At 33.3% G+C, this 17,179-nt stretch overlaps 1 protein-coding gene across 2 annotated transcripts in view; it reads right to left on the bottom strand.

Moving 5' to 3' along the window:
- Tbc1d12 (TBC1 domain family member 12) overlaps window positions 1–17,179 on the bottom strand; it is a 117,860-nt gene that overhangs the window by 11,681 nt on the left and 89,000 nt on the right. For both annotated transcript variants that reach the window (XM_004838539.4, XM_021253077.2), the window contains 5 exons: window positions 12,940–13,057; window positions 10,816–10,922; window positions 5,248–5,328; window positions 2,597–2,685; window positions 1,029–1,100 (listed from right to left, as the gene is read on the bottom strand). In XM_004838539.4, coding sequence (XP_004838596.2) covers window positions 1,029–1,100; window positions 2,597–2,685; window positions 5,248–5,328; window positions 10,816–10,922; window positions 12,940–13,057 — 467 coding nt within the window. The remainder of the gene's footprint in view (window positions 1–1,028; window positions 1,101–2,596; window positions 2,686–5,247; window positions 5,329–10,815; window positions 10,923–12,939; window positions 13,058–17,179) is intronic.

The raw sequence follows: 17,179 nt of genomic DNA, 5'->3' as shown, positions 1-17,179 counted from the left end.
GTCTAGCATAGCAAGCGCATGGTTCTGAGTTTGATCCCCATTACCAAAAAAAAAAAAAAAAAGAAAGAAAAGACAGGGATGTAGCTCAGTGGCACTATGCCTGCCTGGCAAACACAAGGTTCTGAGTTTGTTTCCCAGTACAAAAAAAAAAAAAATGAGAAAATGAAGGTTTTGTAACTTCTGGTTAAACATGGCAATTGAATACTCTCATGTTTCTTTGTTCCCTCCTAAAACTCAACTAAAATGATAGTAAAGAAAAAACTGAGAGCCAGGTGTGGTGGCACATGCCTGTAATGGCAGCACTGAAGCAGAAGATCACAAGTGGAAACTCAGCCTGGGCTACATAGTAGGTTCAAGACCAGCTTGGGTTACAGTGAGACCTTGTCTCAAAAAAAAGAGAAGAGAGAGCATTAAAAGAAAGAAGTATTAACGTATTAAGAAGACAAAGAGAATGGAAAAGAATATAAATAATCGATAAAAGATGTCAATAGCATTTTAGGAATTTAATTAAGTGGAGAATGTTGAAACTAAAGATCAGAGGAGGAAGCCAATAATCAACAAGCCAATTCAGCCACAAAAACCTGAAGTTACAAGGTATCTCTAAAATTGAAGATTAGAGCTAAAAATAGAATTGGCTGTCAGTAAAAGTAGCAAATCCCTCCCCTATCCTGTATGGACTGGTGCCTACACTTTAACCTGGCAGAACATAAGAACTTTCTTCTACAGAGGCAAAGGCAGGGAAAGAGGATTACAAAGAGCAGCACAAGGCACCACATTGACAACAGAAGTATTAAGTAAAAGTTTACAAAATGAATGGTGAAAAATCCCTAGCTGCACTCCCACAAAGCCAGTCCCTTAGTGGTAGAAGCTCCCTGGAAAAAGAAAGTTTCCTCTCTAGTTAACTTATAAGCCCAAGAAAGATGGAGATATCAGATATTTAATCTTCATAAATATCTAATAAAACAAGATATTTTAATAAGATTATCAATTAAAAGGTTTATATTCAAAAAACAAAAGCAAATACTTACATAACCAACATCAGGTCTGTAACATGTATATGCCCCTAAGACACTATGTAAAACATCATGATATGGGCCACCCTTAGGAGAGAAAAATGAAATTTGAAACTATATGAATAATTCTCTAAGTTTTCATATAACATGTTAAAAACAGCTGTAGAATTTCCTAAATGACTAGTTTTAGTGTATTGTAAAAATATCCTAAGAGCATTCTGAAAAGGTATTTTCAAAATTATTAATAAAAATATTTTAATCCTGAATAACAAAGTCAAATATACTCACTTGATGATATAAGATATATAATTTCCAAACACGTTTAAATACTTCTGTATTTGGTACAAGAGTATGATGAATACATTTTGGTTTTCCTTCCTTCCTTCCATCTTCCTTCCTTCTGTCCTTTCTTCCTTCCTTTCTTTTTATTTTGCAGGGGAGGATGGAACTGGGGATTGAACCCAGGGCTTCAAGTGTGCTAAGCCTCTACTCTATCTCTGAGCTGCACCCCTAGCCATTTCATTTTATTTAATACAAATTCAGCAAAAGAAAACCATCAAATACACTGAATTAAGACGTATTAATAATTTTAACCTTAAATTTTTTATCTCATTTTATTTTTATCAATTTTACAACTTATGAATAAACTGTCTTCCTAGTTTAATGATAACTGTTGAAAATAGTTAACCATTTCTCCCCACAAAATAAATAAACTATTTCTTCTTATTTCAGTTGCAATTCTGAAAAATTTTAAGTTTAGGGACAAAATTCTTTATATTTTAACAACTTACTAGGCAAAAATTAACAAGTTCAATACAGAATGAAAAGTAAAACAAAGAAACGGTGGCACATGCCTATAACTACAGTTACTCAAGAGGATGAGGCAAGAAGATCCCAAGTTTGAAGCCAGCCGGGGCAACTTAGCAAGACCCTGCCTCAAAATTTTAAAAAATGAAAGGTCTAGAGATACAGTCTAACACTCTGCTGGGGTAGGAGGGGTTAGTATCAAGTATATAAAAGGTATTATGTGCTATGATAACTAATGTATTTCAGTCATTGGAGTGAAATGATAGAATTTTCTTTTAAATTTTCATATTAGTTTTGCATTTATTATATATATTATATATAATCGTCTCAATTTTTGTAGTGCTGTCTTTTGTTTGTTTTCAGTATTGGAGACTGAACTCAGGGCCTCATGCATGCTAGGCAAGTATTTTACCACTGAACTATATCCTATATCACTAGGCCTTTTAAAAATTTTATTTTGAAACAGGGTCTAGCTAAGTAGCCCGGACCAGCCTCAAACTTGCAATCTTCCTACCTTAGCCTCCCAAGTACCTAGGATTACAGGTACGTACCTTCATGCCTAGCTGTCTAGTTTTTTGTTTGTTTGTTTTGGTACTGGGGATCAAACTTGCAACCTTGCCCTTGCAAGGCATGCGTTGGAACCGCTGAGCTAAATCCCCAGCCCTAGCTGTCTAGTTTTGGCTTTTAAAAAACAATAGCATGTATTTAGAGAATTTGTCCCCTTGGATACTGAAATACTTTTTAAAAATAGTTACAAGCTGGTTAGAAACCCTCACCTTCTGAAAGATGAAGAGAGATGGAAATGTACGGGATATGTCCAACTTAATTAATTCCAGACTGGCCTCTCGGTCAGCAACAGATACACCTGCATTTACCAAGTAAATAAAATTTAAATGATCACTTGGCTGTAACAAGTTCAGTTTTGTAAACACAGAATGATCACACAGCATATGTGTTATTTAAGGAAAGTTAAAAGCTGAATAATCAAATTTCAAGAAATGCTACAGTTTTTGTGAAAATATATATTTATCAGAAAGGTACATAGTGAAGGAATTCTGCTTCCAGTTTTTATAGAATATAGGGCAGACTATCATTTCCATGATAACAACTAAAAAATCAAATAATTACAAATATTTTTTTTAAAAAATCACCACAGCTAATACAGCAAGGTCTAGAAGATATAAATTCCAGAAAGGGAAAGGCCAGTGGCCAGTTTTCTTCCTAGGGGCACCTGATATGTCTGGGAATGGGTTTAGAATTGAGGTATTCTGCCTGAGGAAAGAGAAACTGGAAGAGCTTTTCATGGCCAAACAAGACTGACAGGATAGATAGGGCTCAAGAAGAGCCCTGATTTTCCCCTATGGAACTTACGCTGAATACAAAAGTCGGGCTGGAGAGGCAAAATGAAATCACCCAAAGTCATACAGTACTTTGGTGAGCATCTCATTGGAGAGAAAAGCCTATAATCAAAATAGGACAGTTCTCATTAAGGAATTTGAAATCAGGGAAGAACGAAATCCAGCTCAATTACTGATTGAATTCAGATGATCAAACTTAAATCCAATTGCCTAGAAGGAAACAGCAGGCTTCTTCCAAAGGGGAAACATCAGCTCCAGTTTTTATATTATTTTCATATATAGTGTATGGCATAAAATTTAAAATGTTAAGATATGCAAAGAAGCAGAAAATGTGACATAAGGAGAAAACTATCCAATAGAAGCAGACCTACAGATAATCCAATTTTGGAATTAACAGACAAGAATGTTGTCTGTTATTTAAACATGTTAAAGAAAGTAGGGAAAAAAGAGAAAATGGATCAATGAAAAGATGAAGAATTTCAACAGAGAAATTGAATGTATAAAGAGAATCAAGTGGACATTATAGAATTACAAAGTATAATATCTAAAATTAAAAACTCATTGGACAGATTAATAGTATATTAAATAGAGTAGAAGAAGGAATTAGTGAACAAAAATCATTCAAACTGAAGGGAAGAAAGAAAAAAACCAGTCTAATAGTCTTATAGAACATTGTTAAATGGTCTACCATATACATAATTGGAGTATCAGAAAGAAAGTGAGAGAAACGGGGGTGAAGCAATATTTGAAAAGCTAATGGCCAAAAATTAAATTACAACTATAAATTATAAATACTCAGGAAATAAGAAAACAGTTTAAATAAAACACTGCTTCTGATTAAAATAAATATTACCTTCAGATAATTTCTACTAATGCACAACTTTCACTTATTGTTTAAATTCTTAAAGTTTTGATACCTCATAACAATTAGTTTTTGAAAGAATAATGGAATAGATGAGGTTCTGCCAATATAAAACTTCTAACATTTTCACCTTCCTTGCACTTTCAGTTCCCCACAAATACCTGACATAGCTAACAGGTCTCAGAATGATATTTACACGATTCTAGAAATCAAACCTTCTCTACATCTCTTTAAGCAGTTTTCCGCATCCTACTGTTCACTTTTCTAAAACAGAAAAAATTTAATATACTCAGAAAACCACTGCAATCTTATTAGCACCACATCTGAAGCTATGCTCATTTTTTAGAGGCTTGGCTTCTCTTTTTTCTTTTATTTGGGGTTGGGAGTGGTACTGGAAATGAGCCAAAGACCTACATCCTTTTTTAATTTTTTGAGACAGGGTTTTGCTAAGTTTCCCAGACTGGACTCAAACTTGGATTCTACTGCCTCAGCCTCCCTGAGTGCTGGGATTACACCAACACTCTGGTGTGAGGCATGCACCATCGCATCCAGCTCATTTTTAGAGTTTTATTTTAGGCAAGAAAAGAGGGTTTGCTTTTTATTTTGTTGTATTTCTATATGAAGTAAAACAAATATAAAAGAGAAAAACAACTGAGAAAAATTGTAGCGCATTATTCAAAGACAATAGATGGTTGGAATAAATTTACCTATATTTAATAAACTGTGATGAATGAAAAAACAAGTGTTTCTCTTTTCTTCACAATGTTTGGGAAAAACCAAATTGACAAGGATGGAGGGGCTATGAGTGACTTAAATGAACAAAGAATAAGGCATAGTAAGATTTATAAACAGGGAGTAAGAAAGACAAGCGGTCACAAATGAGGTATGAAGAAAGTCTATCTTTAAGTAACAGGTTGCCCTAAAAGTACTTCATCTCATTAGCCTTACTGTCATGATTTAAATTCTGGGATCCAGGGTACAATAAATCTGATTTATATCCAACTTCTCTTCTTAAAAGTTATTAACTAAGCCTTAGTTTCGTCTTCTATAATTCAGGATAATACCTACTAAAAATGTTAAGGTTAAATGAGATAATGTATATAAAACAGTTACCACAGTTCCAGATACATGGTATAAAATCACACTATTGTTGTCTTCAGTAACTAGATTTTCATTCTGTAATTATTATTTAAAAACAAAATCATACCTTCTGTATCATTGTCTGCACTTGTTTCACCAAAGCTTTTCCATCGTTCTTTTGCTCTTGAAAGGAAGATCTCATAAAGTTCTAAGAAAAAAAACCCCAAAAATTCATAAGAAAAAAGAATATTTTCATATATTTTAATTTTCACTTTTTACCTAGTATAGGTCAGGTCTCCCTAAAATGATAAGTATTCAAAAAAAAGTAGCAAATTGAAGTATCTGATTCTACCAAAACAATTCATTATAAAACCAGAAAGAGGGCCAGGGATTTAGCTCAGTGGTTCCGGCGCCTGCCTCACAAGCACAAGGTCCTGAGTTCGATCCCTGGTACCACCCCCTCCCCCCAAAAAACCCCAGAAAGATAGCAAATAAAAATGGAGAGTGACCATCCACACATCCAGGTAGCTACAATATAAGCATGAAGCAGAAAGAGCTGTTTCTGTAATGGAGTATCATTGTAGAACAGCAGAAACATAATTTTTGAAGTCAGTCAACCTTGATTCATATTCCTGCTCTGCCACTCACTACCTGTGGGACTTTATTTTTTTTCTTATTTACTTATTTAATTAGTTTTTTTTTTTTTAGATAGGTTCTCACCATGTAGTCCAGATCGGCCTTGAATGCAGTATGTATCCCAGGCCAGCCTTGAACTTGTGGCGATTCTCCTGCCTTAGCCTCCCAAGTACTGGGATTACAAACCTGTGCCACCACACCTCACTACCTGTGGGACTTTAAAAACTTAATCACTCTGAACTTGGCTTTCTTCATCTATAAGATGAAGAAAACACCTACTCATGGGGTTTACTTATGATTAAACAATATTATTTTATGTAAAGTTTCTTACACATTACAGGCTCTCAATAAATGTAATCTTGCTTCTTTACTCTTCTTAAATTGGTTTTTCCATTTTGATATTACTATCTAAAGCTACTTGTACTTCACAGTTTGGTCTAAATACAAAAATCTCTATCCCTATCTTTTTACTTTAAAGTCAATCACTTTTTGGGAATACCACTATAATTCTATATCATAGTCTCATAAAACTTCAGGAACATTTTTTTCAATTCTCAGATTTTAATTATCTTGACTTCCTAGCTAACCATTTCAGATATTTGAAACTACATAAAAATAGTAAATTTCAGTGACAGATCAAAAGATATTTCTTACCCAATACCAACACATATGTTGTTCAAAATACCAAGAACATTTTTTGTTTAAATGAGTTCTTTTTAAAAATTATTCATTTTTAAAGGTAAAATATGAACGTGTTCTCTAAAAAATATATACATAGTACAAAACAATATGGAATGAAAAATAACGTCCTTCTCTCAGATGCAACTATGCTTACCATACCTCTCATGAACTCTTACAAAGACAAAAATATACATGCATGTGTATATACATATAGCCAGGCATGGTGGTGCAGGAGGCTGAGGCAGGAAGATCGCTGCAAGTTTAAGGCTAACCTCAGCTACATAGCAAGTTCAAGGTCAGCCTGAACTGCATAGAGAGACTCTGTCTCAACAAAACAAAACAAACCAAAGCAAAACAAAACAAAACAAAAAGTATATACATATATATATATATATATATATACTCCTTTTAGAAATACAAAGTGGCATCATATTACATGCATGGATCTGTACTTTTGTTATATTAGAAGTTATTCTACATTAGTAGACGCAAAGCTGTTTTTGTTTCTTTTCAAATAATTGCAGGGTATTTCAATGTATGACTGCATCATAACAAGTTTTCTTATATTGCCAAGAATTAGATTATAAAATAACTGTCTAGTTCAGTGATGGTGAACTTTTTAGAGATTTCAGTGATACAAACAGCCCACCACAGCATGTGCATCACAGGTTCATCACCACTGAAAGTGAGAAGAAAAAAAACTGTCTTGAAAGACGACAGGGTGAGCAAACAAATTCATCACTTTGGAAGTCATAAAATTGATCCTGTAATAAAAATGTGGTACATGTTTCTAAGAAAAATTGCATTTAATTTAAACTCCATGCTTGGCTTCTCATATTTTATTTTGTAACTACAAAGGATTAGCTTGAAGTGGGCTTGAAGCAATTTACACTTGAACAGAGAATACTTTGATTTTAGCGTGTTTTCCTTTCTGATTTTGTAATGATACTTTTATTTGCAACAAAAAACACTTTCACTATAAATTTTATATTCACTATTACAAGTAACTGTTAAAACAACCTTTGTGCTACCTAATGATTTTATTCCCATTTTACAGATGATGAAAACTAAGACTTCTAGATGTTGTTAAGTAATTTGCCCAAGGTCACACACCTAATATATATATATATATATATATATATATATATATATATATATAACCACTATATAGTGAAACCAAGATTTGAATCATATTTGAGTGACTTTAGAGCTATAAATTTCATTAAAACAAATGCAAGGATCAAATTATTAGAGCTATTGAAAAGTAAACAAGATTATACCAAATTTACTTTAATCAAAACTTAGCATCTTTCCCTCCACTAATGAAAAAGAATGAACTCCATTCCTAAATATATGATTAATAGAGAAAACCTAAAATTACTTTGAAAAAAATGTTCATCTTACAAAACTTCCTAAATTTCAAACTTAAAACCACAAACACACAAACACACACACACACACACACACACACACACACACACACAAAGACCAAAATAGAAAAGAGATAAATAGGACATAAGGAGAAATTCAAAAACTTCAAATTTTATATCCCAGTTTTAAAAATTATATGCTAATTTATTTCATTCATACTCTAAGTTTATCTTAATTTGTTGAAAATAAAGTTTGTGTTATGTTTCTTTTTTTTGTAAGAATCATTTTGGTTTATGCCTTATACTACTTTGAAGACAATACACAGTGTAATAACTATTGTTACTCTTATTATTTGTACTTTTTTTTTTTTTGGTACCGGGGATCGAACTCGTGACCTTGTGCTTGCGAGGCAGGTGGCAGTACCACTGAGCTAAATCCCCAACCCTTACTCTTATTATTTGATCATGAAAATGTTTCATTTTTTTTCCACAAAATTAAAAAATTAAAAAAAAAAAACTTGGTGTGTATGTATGTGCTACTGAACCCAGGGCCTTTGCACTAAGCTATAACTCTCACCCTTTTTGTTTTTTATTTTGTAACACAATCTTGCTAAGTTGCTCTATTAAGCTGCTAAATTACCCAGGTTGGGCTTGAATTTATAATCTTCCTGCCTCAGTCTCCCAGAGCATTGGGATGTGCCCACACACCCAGCTAAAAACAAACAAAAAAAGAAAAAAAGAAAAAGGAAAAAAACTTGATTACTGCATTACAAGTGTTTATACCTACCTAACCAATATTTTAAAGTCTAAATTGTCAAGGTACCTCATATTCTAAAGCCAAAGCTACCAACAACAAAAAAAACTGCACACAAAACAAAATTTCAAATACCACCAATCAAGGGTTAAAAAAATCCAACTGGGCCAGGGTTTAACTCAGTGATTCTGCCACCTGCCTTGCAAGCGCAAGGACTCGAGTTCGATCCCTGGTACCCACCCCCCCAAAAAAATCCAACTGGAAGTTCTGATTATAACCTAAATACATTTCCTTTGAATCTGTTCCAAGAACACAAAGGGAAGAAAAAAAATTGTTTTATTTGAAAAGAACAGTTAAGATATATAAAATCTAATTTCTAAAGTAAATTAAAACTTTTAATTTTTCTACTAAACTATTTATATATGTATTAAAAAGGTATTTTAAAATAACATTTATACAAAATAAATGTGAAAGTCAATTTTAAAAATAACACACGATCTTTATCCAGGAGTGATGCGTATCTCTAATTTTAGCAATCTAGGAAGCTGAGACAGAAGGATCACAAGTTTGAGCCCAGCCTGGGAAATTTAACAACTTATCAATTTAGAAAAACCTTATCTCAAAAAAATTAAAAGGCCAGGGAATGTAGCTCAGGGAGAAGGCCCTGAGTTCAATCCTCAGTTCCAAAAAAGAAAAAAAATCATACATCATTATATCCAAAGTTGGCATCACTTTTAAGATTAAATATTTAGATTTTTGTTATAACTCTGTCCAATTATATAAATGCTGATTGCTACAATGAATATCCTTGTAGAAAGGCTTCTGCACCCAATCCTGCTTATTTCCTTAAATTCTTAGAACTGAAATAAATAGGTCAAAGGGGTTTTTTTCAGACTTTTGGTACATATTTTTAAATTATCTTTAGTCACATTCCATCTGGTCTCATTCACTTAAATCTGTTTTAATTTGAGAGTTAAAAAAATCTTTTATATTGTTTTAACATATCTTTGATTTGGTTAGCACAATGAAAATAATTAACTAAACAGTACAGCCAAACTCTGGAATACAATGTAGCTATAATGCTTATGACAGATACTTGTAGGTACTAGCATGAGCTAGTCAAAAGATTATCATGAAAAAAGCTAGCCACAGAATCATCTTATGACATAAACTCCTTTTTTGTAGGAAAACCTTATAAAAATTATCATATATAGATGCACACTTTTTTATGCACATAGAAAAAAGGTCTGGAAGATCATATACCAAATTGCTAATAATTCTTACAATAGGATCAAGAATAAGAGTTTGTAATCCCAGCACTTGGGATGCTGAAGCAGAAGAATCTCCAGGAGTTCAAGGCTAGACTAAACTACATAGGGAGACCCTGTCTCAAAAAACAAACAAATTTAAAAAAGAATTTGGATGGGGCTGGGATTTAGCTCAGTGGTGCCACCACATACCTTGCAAGTGCAAGGTCCTGAGTTTGATTCCCAGTACCCCCCCCAAAAAAAGTCTGGATGGAAGACACTGCTTGCATTTTTTTATAACTATGAAAAGAAAACCCTTACAAGTAACAGCAACTATATATTATTTTTATTACTAAGAGACCCACCTCTCTTTGTGGTGTAGTATATTAACTGTCTAGCATTAACATTATCACTAAGACCAATTTAGCATCTTTTTAAATTATCTTATTTTCCTCAATTTGATATGATCTTACTTCTACCTAAATATTTTTAATTCATTAAAATTACTCTAAATTCTGTTAAGTAACAAGAAAATAACTCCTTGAGAATATCTTTACTTCTTTTTCTGTTTTCTAAACATTAAAATTTCTAAATTAAAAAAAAAACTCCAAAAAGATTAGCTTGAATAGAAAAGGAGGAAAATAAATTTCCTACCCTTCCCCTTCATTTATATTTTTTGAGAAATGAACAAGTCTTTTCACAAGGAGATTATTTTCTTTTTCCTGGCATATACTTACTCATTTATGCCACACACAATCTCAGAAGTGTTTGAAATTACCTATGCTCAGGATATTAGATGTCAAGATTATTATCAATAGTGATAAACTAAAGAAAAAACAATTTATGTAATATGAAATACAGTAACTTATTAAATCATATAAGGGGAGTGAAGCATGCTCTTACAATGATATTGTAGTGCCTTTTTAAATGGCACTCTATTAATCTGTTTTATAACTCTGGAGATGGCTATTTGTATGTGTGGGAGTAACTGAACATAGAATACAAACCAGGAGTGATATTTAGTTCATTTCCTACAGCTAGACTCCAAACTTTCCCACGAACACTAGGGGGCAATCCCTGCCACCACAATTCTCGAACTCTTCTTGTACTACGCCTAGAATTAAGGAGGAGAGAAAAGGAGAAAGTTACTTTTTATATCAAAAATACTAGTTGCATGATGGTTTACCTATGACCAAGTGACCAGATGAGTTTTAAGAACACAGAGTTAAGTATATAATGCATTTGTTTTCCCTCTGGTTTTCATGTTTACAAGCAAGAAAAGCGTACAAAATATAAATTATCTCAGAGACAATAATACTTTATTTTTTTTTTCAGAGACAATAATACTTTAAAGGGAGTTGCCTTTGATAGATGCCACTTACACAACGAAAGAATCAAAATTATGGGGAGAATTATCCAAAACAAAGGATAAAATGGACATAAAAATGTTTTGCCAATCTAGTATCAAATATTAAATCACAATGAATCTACTTTGGGTTAAAGCATTAGGCTTTAAGGTGTAGTAGTCTGCCGAATGAATTTAGGCTTTAGAGTCAGATAAACTTGAGTTCAAATCTAGTTTAGCCATTCACTATTGTATAACCTTGGGCAAATCACTTAACCTCTCTAACCTTAAGCTTCCCTGAAAGATAAATGTTTGAGTAAAAAATAAATACATATAACCTTATAAAAGTTGAAAAAAAATGCAATTACTTACATAAAGAGCCTAAAAGAATATAGCAGTCCCCCTGCCCCTTATATGCAGGGGATACTTCCAAATCCTCCAGTGTATGCTTGAAACTATGGTTAGTAACAAACTGAATGATACTACATTTTTTGCCTACACATACATGCCAATGATAAAGCTGAATTTATAAATGAAACATAGTGAGATTAACAATAGCAATCAGTAATAAAAAGAACAGTTATAACAACATACTCTGCAATAAAAGTTATGTGAATGTGGTCTCCCTCTGTCTCTCAAAATGTCTTTTTACCTAAAGGACAGTGTCTGAATTGCCAGCATCCCTACTTGTGTGCTTGGGGTCATTATTAAGTAAAATAAGGGTTATTTGGACATAGCACTGCAATGCCATGACAGTAGATCTGAAAAATGAAACCCTATTAAGCAGATAATGGGGACACAGTGGATACAGCATGGATATGCTAGTCAAAAGGGATAATTTATAACTAGGACAGAGCAGAATGGCACAAGGTTTCATCATTCTCTCAGAATGGTACACAACTTAAAACTGATGAATTATTTATTTCTGGAATTTTCTATTTACTATTTTCAGACCTCAGATGACCACAAGGTAACTGAAACTGCAGAAAGTGAAATTAAATAAAGGGGCCTACTGTATCTGTCATGCAACCAATATTCAATGAATTGTCAATGTACATCCTACATCAGGCATTGCTGAGGTATCCCCAACCCTCCATCCATATACAAAAACAGCAAAAAATTTAAAGGCAGGAAATATAATAGTTTCAATGGTGAGACATTTTCAAAAGGGAAAGATCATATACAACATGATCCTTGATGACAGAGGCATATTAAAAATTCTTCAACAGGGGCCAGGGATTTAGCTCAGTGGTTCCACTGCCTGCCTTGCAAGCACAAGGACCCGAGTTTGATCCCCGGTATAAAGAAAAAAAAAACTTCAACATGGGTCAGGGACTTAGCTCAGTGGTTCCGGCACGTCCCTTGCAAGCGCAAAGTCCCAAGTTCAATCCCTGGTACCCCCCCCAAAAAAACTTCAACATTTAACAATTGATAAATACATCTTATAATGAATGTATACTATTTAATATGTTCTTTTTAAAAACCTGCCATTACATCAATAGTGAATCTTACAATTAATGATATATTAGAACTAAGAAAATATAGTAACTGAAGAAACTGAAAGATTCATGAATCAATTAGCATTTTGCATGGGTCTCAAAGAACAGATAAGATTTTTGATAGGCATAGAGAATAGTGAGGAAAGTTCATATTAAAGCCTGAGGGATTTATAAAAACAAAAACAGAGATAAGTATAGAGATTTTAACTGAGCCAAAGCATAAGATACATGCTGGAAAGTAATAAAAATATAAAACTGGAAACTTAGGGAAAAGTCTGTTTACTTACATTACTTCCCAATTGGGCAGTATTTCATTGATCCAAATTACCATTGCATTTGCAATATTTTCTTCCTGTTTAAATCGTTCTTTCATTATTCTTTTTCTTTTATGTGCTTCTTTAATTTCTGTTTTAAATAAGTAAGAATTATTTCAATACAAATGAATTAGACCAAAACCCCCTTCTTCTACCTAACTCTATAAAGGAGGATTTCTCAAGTAGAATCCCTGGATAGTAGAAAGGAAGAAAGGGAGGGAAAAAAAGCAAAAAGAAAAAGATTTTGATTAACATACTTTTAAAATAACATCTTAAATGGAATAAAGGCCAGAAAAATCACTTCAGTAAATTGCTCTACCATATATTTCTTTTACTTAAAATATGAAGTAAAATCTATTATGAATTAAGTATGTAAAAAATAAATACCTTGAAAAACTAGTTAGATTTTTTTATACAAAGAGTTTAAGAATCTCTTAACATAAACCACGTAATATTAGAAATGATTTTGCCAATGGTACTATTAGTAGATGAACCCCCTTTTTTTTTTTTTTGTACCAAGGATCAAACTCAGGACCTTGCGCTTGCAAAGCAGGCTTGGTGCCACTGAGCTGAATCCCTGGCCCCTAGATGAACCCTTTTCAAAGGGTGACTGAAATAAGAACTTTCCTCCAAAAAACACATATATATAAAGAAACCAGAGGTCACAATTTTGAAGGAAGAGCAGACTCAAATACTATAGACATGTGAGTTATAAATCAAAAGTTATATATGTTTAATTCTAGAACCAGTGAGGACTTCAGAGAATTGCTAGCCAAACTGTTTTCAAACTGTTTTGTATATTTCTTAGAAATTATCTTTAGAAGCACGCAGCAGGTCAAGTAAGCAACTTTAATAGCTTTTGTTTTATGTATTCAGATTCTATGTAAGATGCCTTGGGAGATTCCACTAGTTAAAACACAATAAAATGCGTTGAAGAAGAGGCTTAAAAAACCTGATCTAGGGCTGGGGATTTAGCTCAGTGGTTCCGTCACTTGCCTTGCAAGCACAAGGACTCAAGTTCGATCCTTGGTACCAAAAAAAAAACCTGATCTAGTCAATCTCTTAATTCTAAGCCTATTCAGAATATCAGAGTCAGATAATTTTAAACAGTATTCAACCTATAGCCTTCTGATTTCCCAATTTAATATTATTTCTATCCTATGATGTTTTGGGGATCATTTACTTTTTTTTTAGTACATGTTTGCAATACATAATGTACACATTTATCATAAGGAGTTGGTACATATACATACTGCATCTTAGTCCTTTTTTATTTCCTCTTCCCTCTCCATCCTTAGATCCCCTTCCAGGATCATCTACTTATCAATAATTATCTTACACATTAATCAAATAGTAAAGTTAACGTAAAGAAACAGCCAGGCATGGTGGCACATGCCTATCATCCTAGTACTCAGGAGGCTGAGGCAGCAAGATCTTGAGTTCAAGGCCACCTCAGACTACACAGCAAGAACCTATCTCAAAAATCCAAAAAAGTTAAAAATCAATAAAAATATCATAATTTATAAATATTTAAAATTCTATAGAGTAAAATAAATTCAATTAATGTTTAATGAATTAGGCATTTTATTGAAAGTTATAATTGGCCTTAAATATCCTGTTTAATATATAGAAAGAACTTCACTTGCAAAATAGTAACAGAGAACAGAACTGTATACTATTATAATATTCTATTCACTTAAGTCAAAGGAAGAACAATCAGTTGTTACTTAAGATATAGGTCTAAAAATATAGGCAGCTGTGTAATATCTTCTAGGGTTTTGTTTGTTTGTTTTGTTTTGTTTTTGTTTTTGGTACCAGGGACCGAACTTGGGTCCTTCCACTTGCGGGGCAGGCGGCGGAACCACTGGGCTAAATCCCCGGCCCCCTTGTAATATCTTCTAAAATCGTATATTTACCCTAAACTAACATAGTAAATAATAAATTATCCTTACATTATTTTTTGGTTGGAGAAGTAAATGAATGAAGTATCTAAATTTATACTCATTAAATGACAAAACTGGGACTCTGGAGAGACTTTGTATGTCACAAAAATAAATATTAGCTTTAAATTATGCTCTCACTGCCATATAGAACATTATCTCACAATGTTAAAATTATTAAATAAGGGCTGGGGATTTAGCTCAGTGGTTCCGCCACCTGCCTCACAAGCACAAGGTCCTGAGTTCGATACCCGGTACCAAAAAAAAATTTATTAAATTGTGGGCCCGGGATTTAGCTCAGTGGTTCCACCACCTGTCTTGAAAGCGCAAGATCCCAAGTTCGATCCCTGGTACCCCTCCCCCAAAAAGTGTGTGTGTGTGTATGTGTATATATACATACATATATATATACATATATATATATACGTATATATATACGTATATATACATATATATACGTATATTTGTATATATACATATATATATACATATACATATATATGTATATATATATATAAAATTGTAAAATCAAGACTAAGCACTGTAAAAATAAACTGCATAAGGGCCAGGGATTTAGCTCAGTGGTTCCAGCGCCTGCCTCGCAAGCACAAGGTCCCGAGTTCAATCCAAAATGCATGAATAAATTCATGAATATCTTTATTTATAAATTAAGATAGTAACAGTCCAAGTTTTATGACTATAATTTCAAGATACTTTGTACAGAGTCTGTTGCCTGTCACTTATATTAGTTTTATAAAAGTACTTAGTAGGCCCTGTGTCCAATCCCCAGCAATGAAAAACAAAAAATCTAATTAAAAAATAACAGAGATAAACAATTCACTATCTATCTGAGGACAGACTTGATTAATTTCACTTGCCATCTTTCTATAGAAACTAATTTGTTAAAGTCAGTAAATTAATGCTATATGGTATCTCTTATTTGAGTAAGGCAAAGTACAAAGAGCATAATAAAGGATAGAAGGAAACAAGAGAAAAGATCTCTTGCAAATGGGAAGGGGGTCTAGGAGACTGGGCTCGAGAGAGGAAGAGGGGAACGTAAGAAGAATTAAAATATGTGATGTACAGGAACCTAATAACCTCAGTGAATGTAAACGTTATATGTCATAAACATGAGCTAAGAATAATAATAACAACAATAAAAATGAAAATGGCAGAGGGAGGGAGAGGGTGGAAAGGGGAACAGGATGAAAAAAAAGAAACAAACTGTTATGTACATGTACCTACTCGCCAAGAGTAAACTTCGTATATTACAAACACGTACTACTAAAATAAAATAAAAGTAAATAAAAAGTCAGTAAATTATACCATATATATTTGGGGGGTGGCAGTACCAAGGAGTAAACCCAGGGCATTTGCATTGAGCTACATCACAGCCTTAGTTTACATTTCTATTTTGAGCCATGGTCTTCTTTAGTTGCCCAGGCAGGACTCAAATTTAGGATCTTTCTGCCTCAGCTTCCCAGAGTTCTGGGATTACATTTGTTTGCCACTACACCTGGCTCTAAAGTTAAATTTTATACCTCGTTTTTCCACCCTAAATTTATATAGAACCACAAGAAACCTAAAATAGCAAATCCAACCCTGGGTAACAAAAGCAAAGCAGGAGGCATCACAATCCTGGATTTGAAGTTACACAACAAAGCTACAATGATAAAGAAAAATAGCATAGTACTGGCATAAAACGGACATGTAGATCAATGGAACAGAGCAGAGGAAGCAGACACAACCCTGGGCACATCCATTGACAAAGGGGCCAAAAACATACACTGGAGGAAAGAGAGCTTCACTAATGAATAGTGCTAAGAAAATTGGCTATCCACATCCAGAAGACTGAAGATAGACCCTTACATCTCACAATGTAGTAAACTAAAAATCAAAATGGATCAAAGACCTAAATGTTAAAAGAGAAACAGTCTGCTGGAATATAAAATAGGTAAAACTCTAGAAGACATAGGGGTAGGAAAGGACTTTCAGAACCAACTCTGATGGTACCAAGTATCAACAAATGACATCATATCAAATTAAAAACTTTAGCACAAGCAAAAGAAACAATAGAGCAAAAAGACTACTTACAAAATGGAAAAACAATTTTTCCAGCTATTCCTTGGACAGAGGACTAATCTAAAATATATAAAGAACTCAAGGGCCAGGGATTTAGCTCAATTGTGCCATGCCTGTCTCGCAAGCACAAGGTCCCCCCACCAAAAAAACTAAAACACTTAGATGCCCCTCTCCAAATAAAAGACCCAATC

Source organism: Heterocephalus glaber, unplaced genomic scaffold (assembly GCF_053883595.1).
Source record: "Heterocephalus glaber isolate CG9 unplaced genomic scaffold, H.glaber_assembly_v1.0 deba00001497, whole genome shotgun sequence".
In the NCBI taxonomy this organism is placed as follows: Eukaryota; Metazoa; Chordata; class Mammalia; order Rodentia; family Bathyergidae; genus Heterocephalus; species Heterocephalus glaber.
This window is presented reverse-complemented; position numbering and strand designations above follow the sequence as displayed.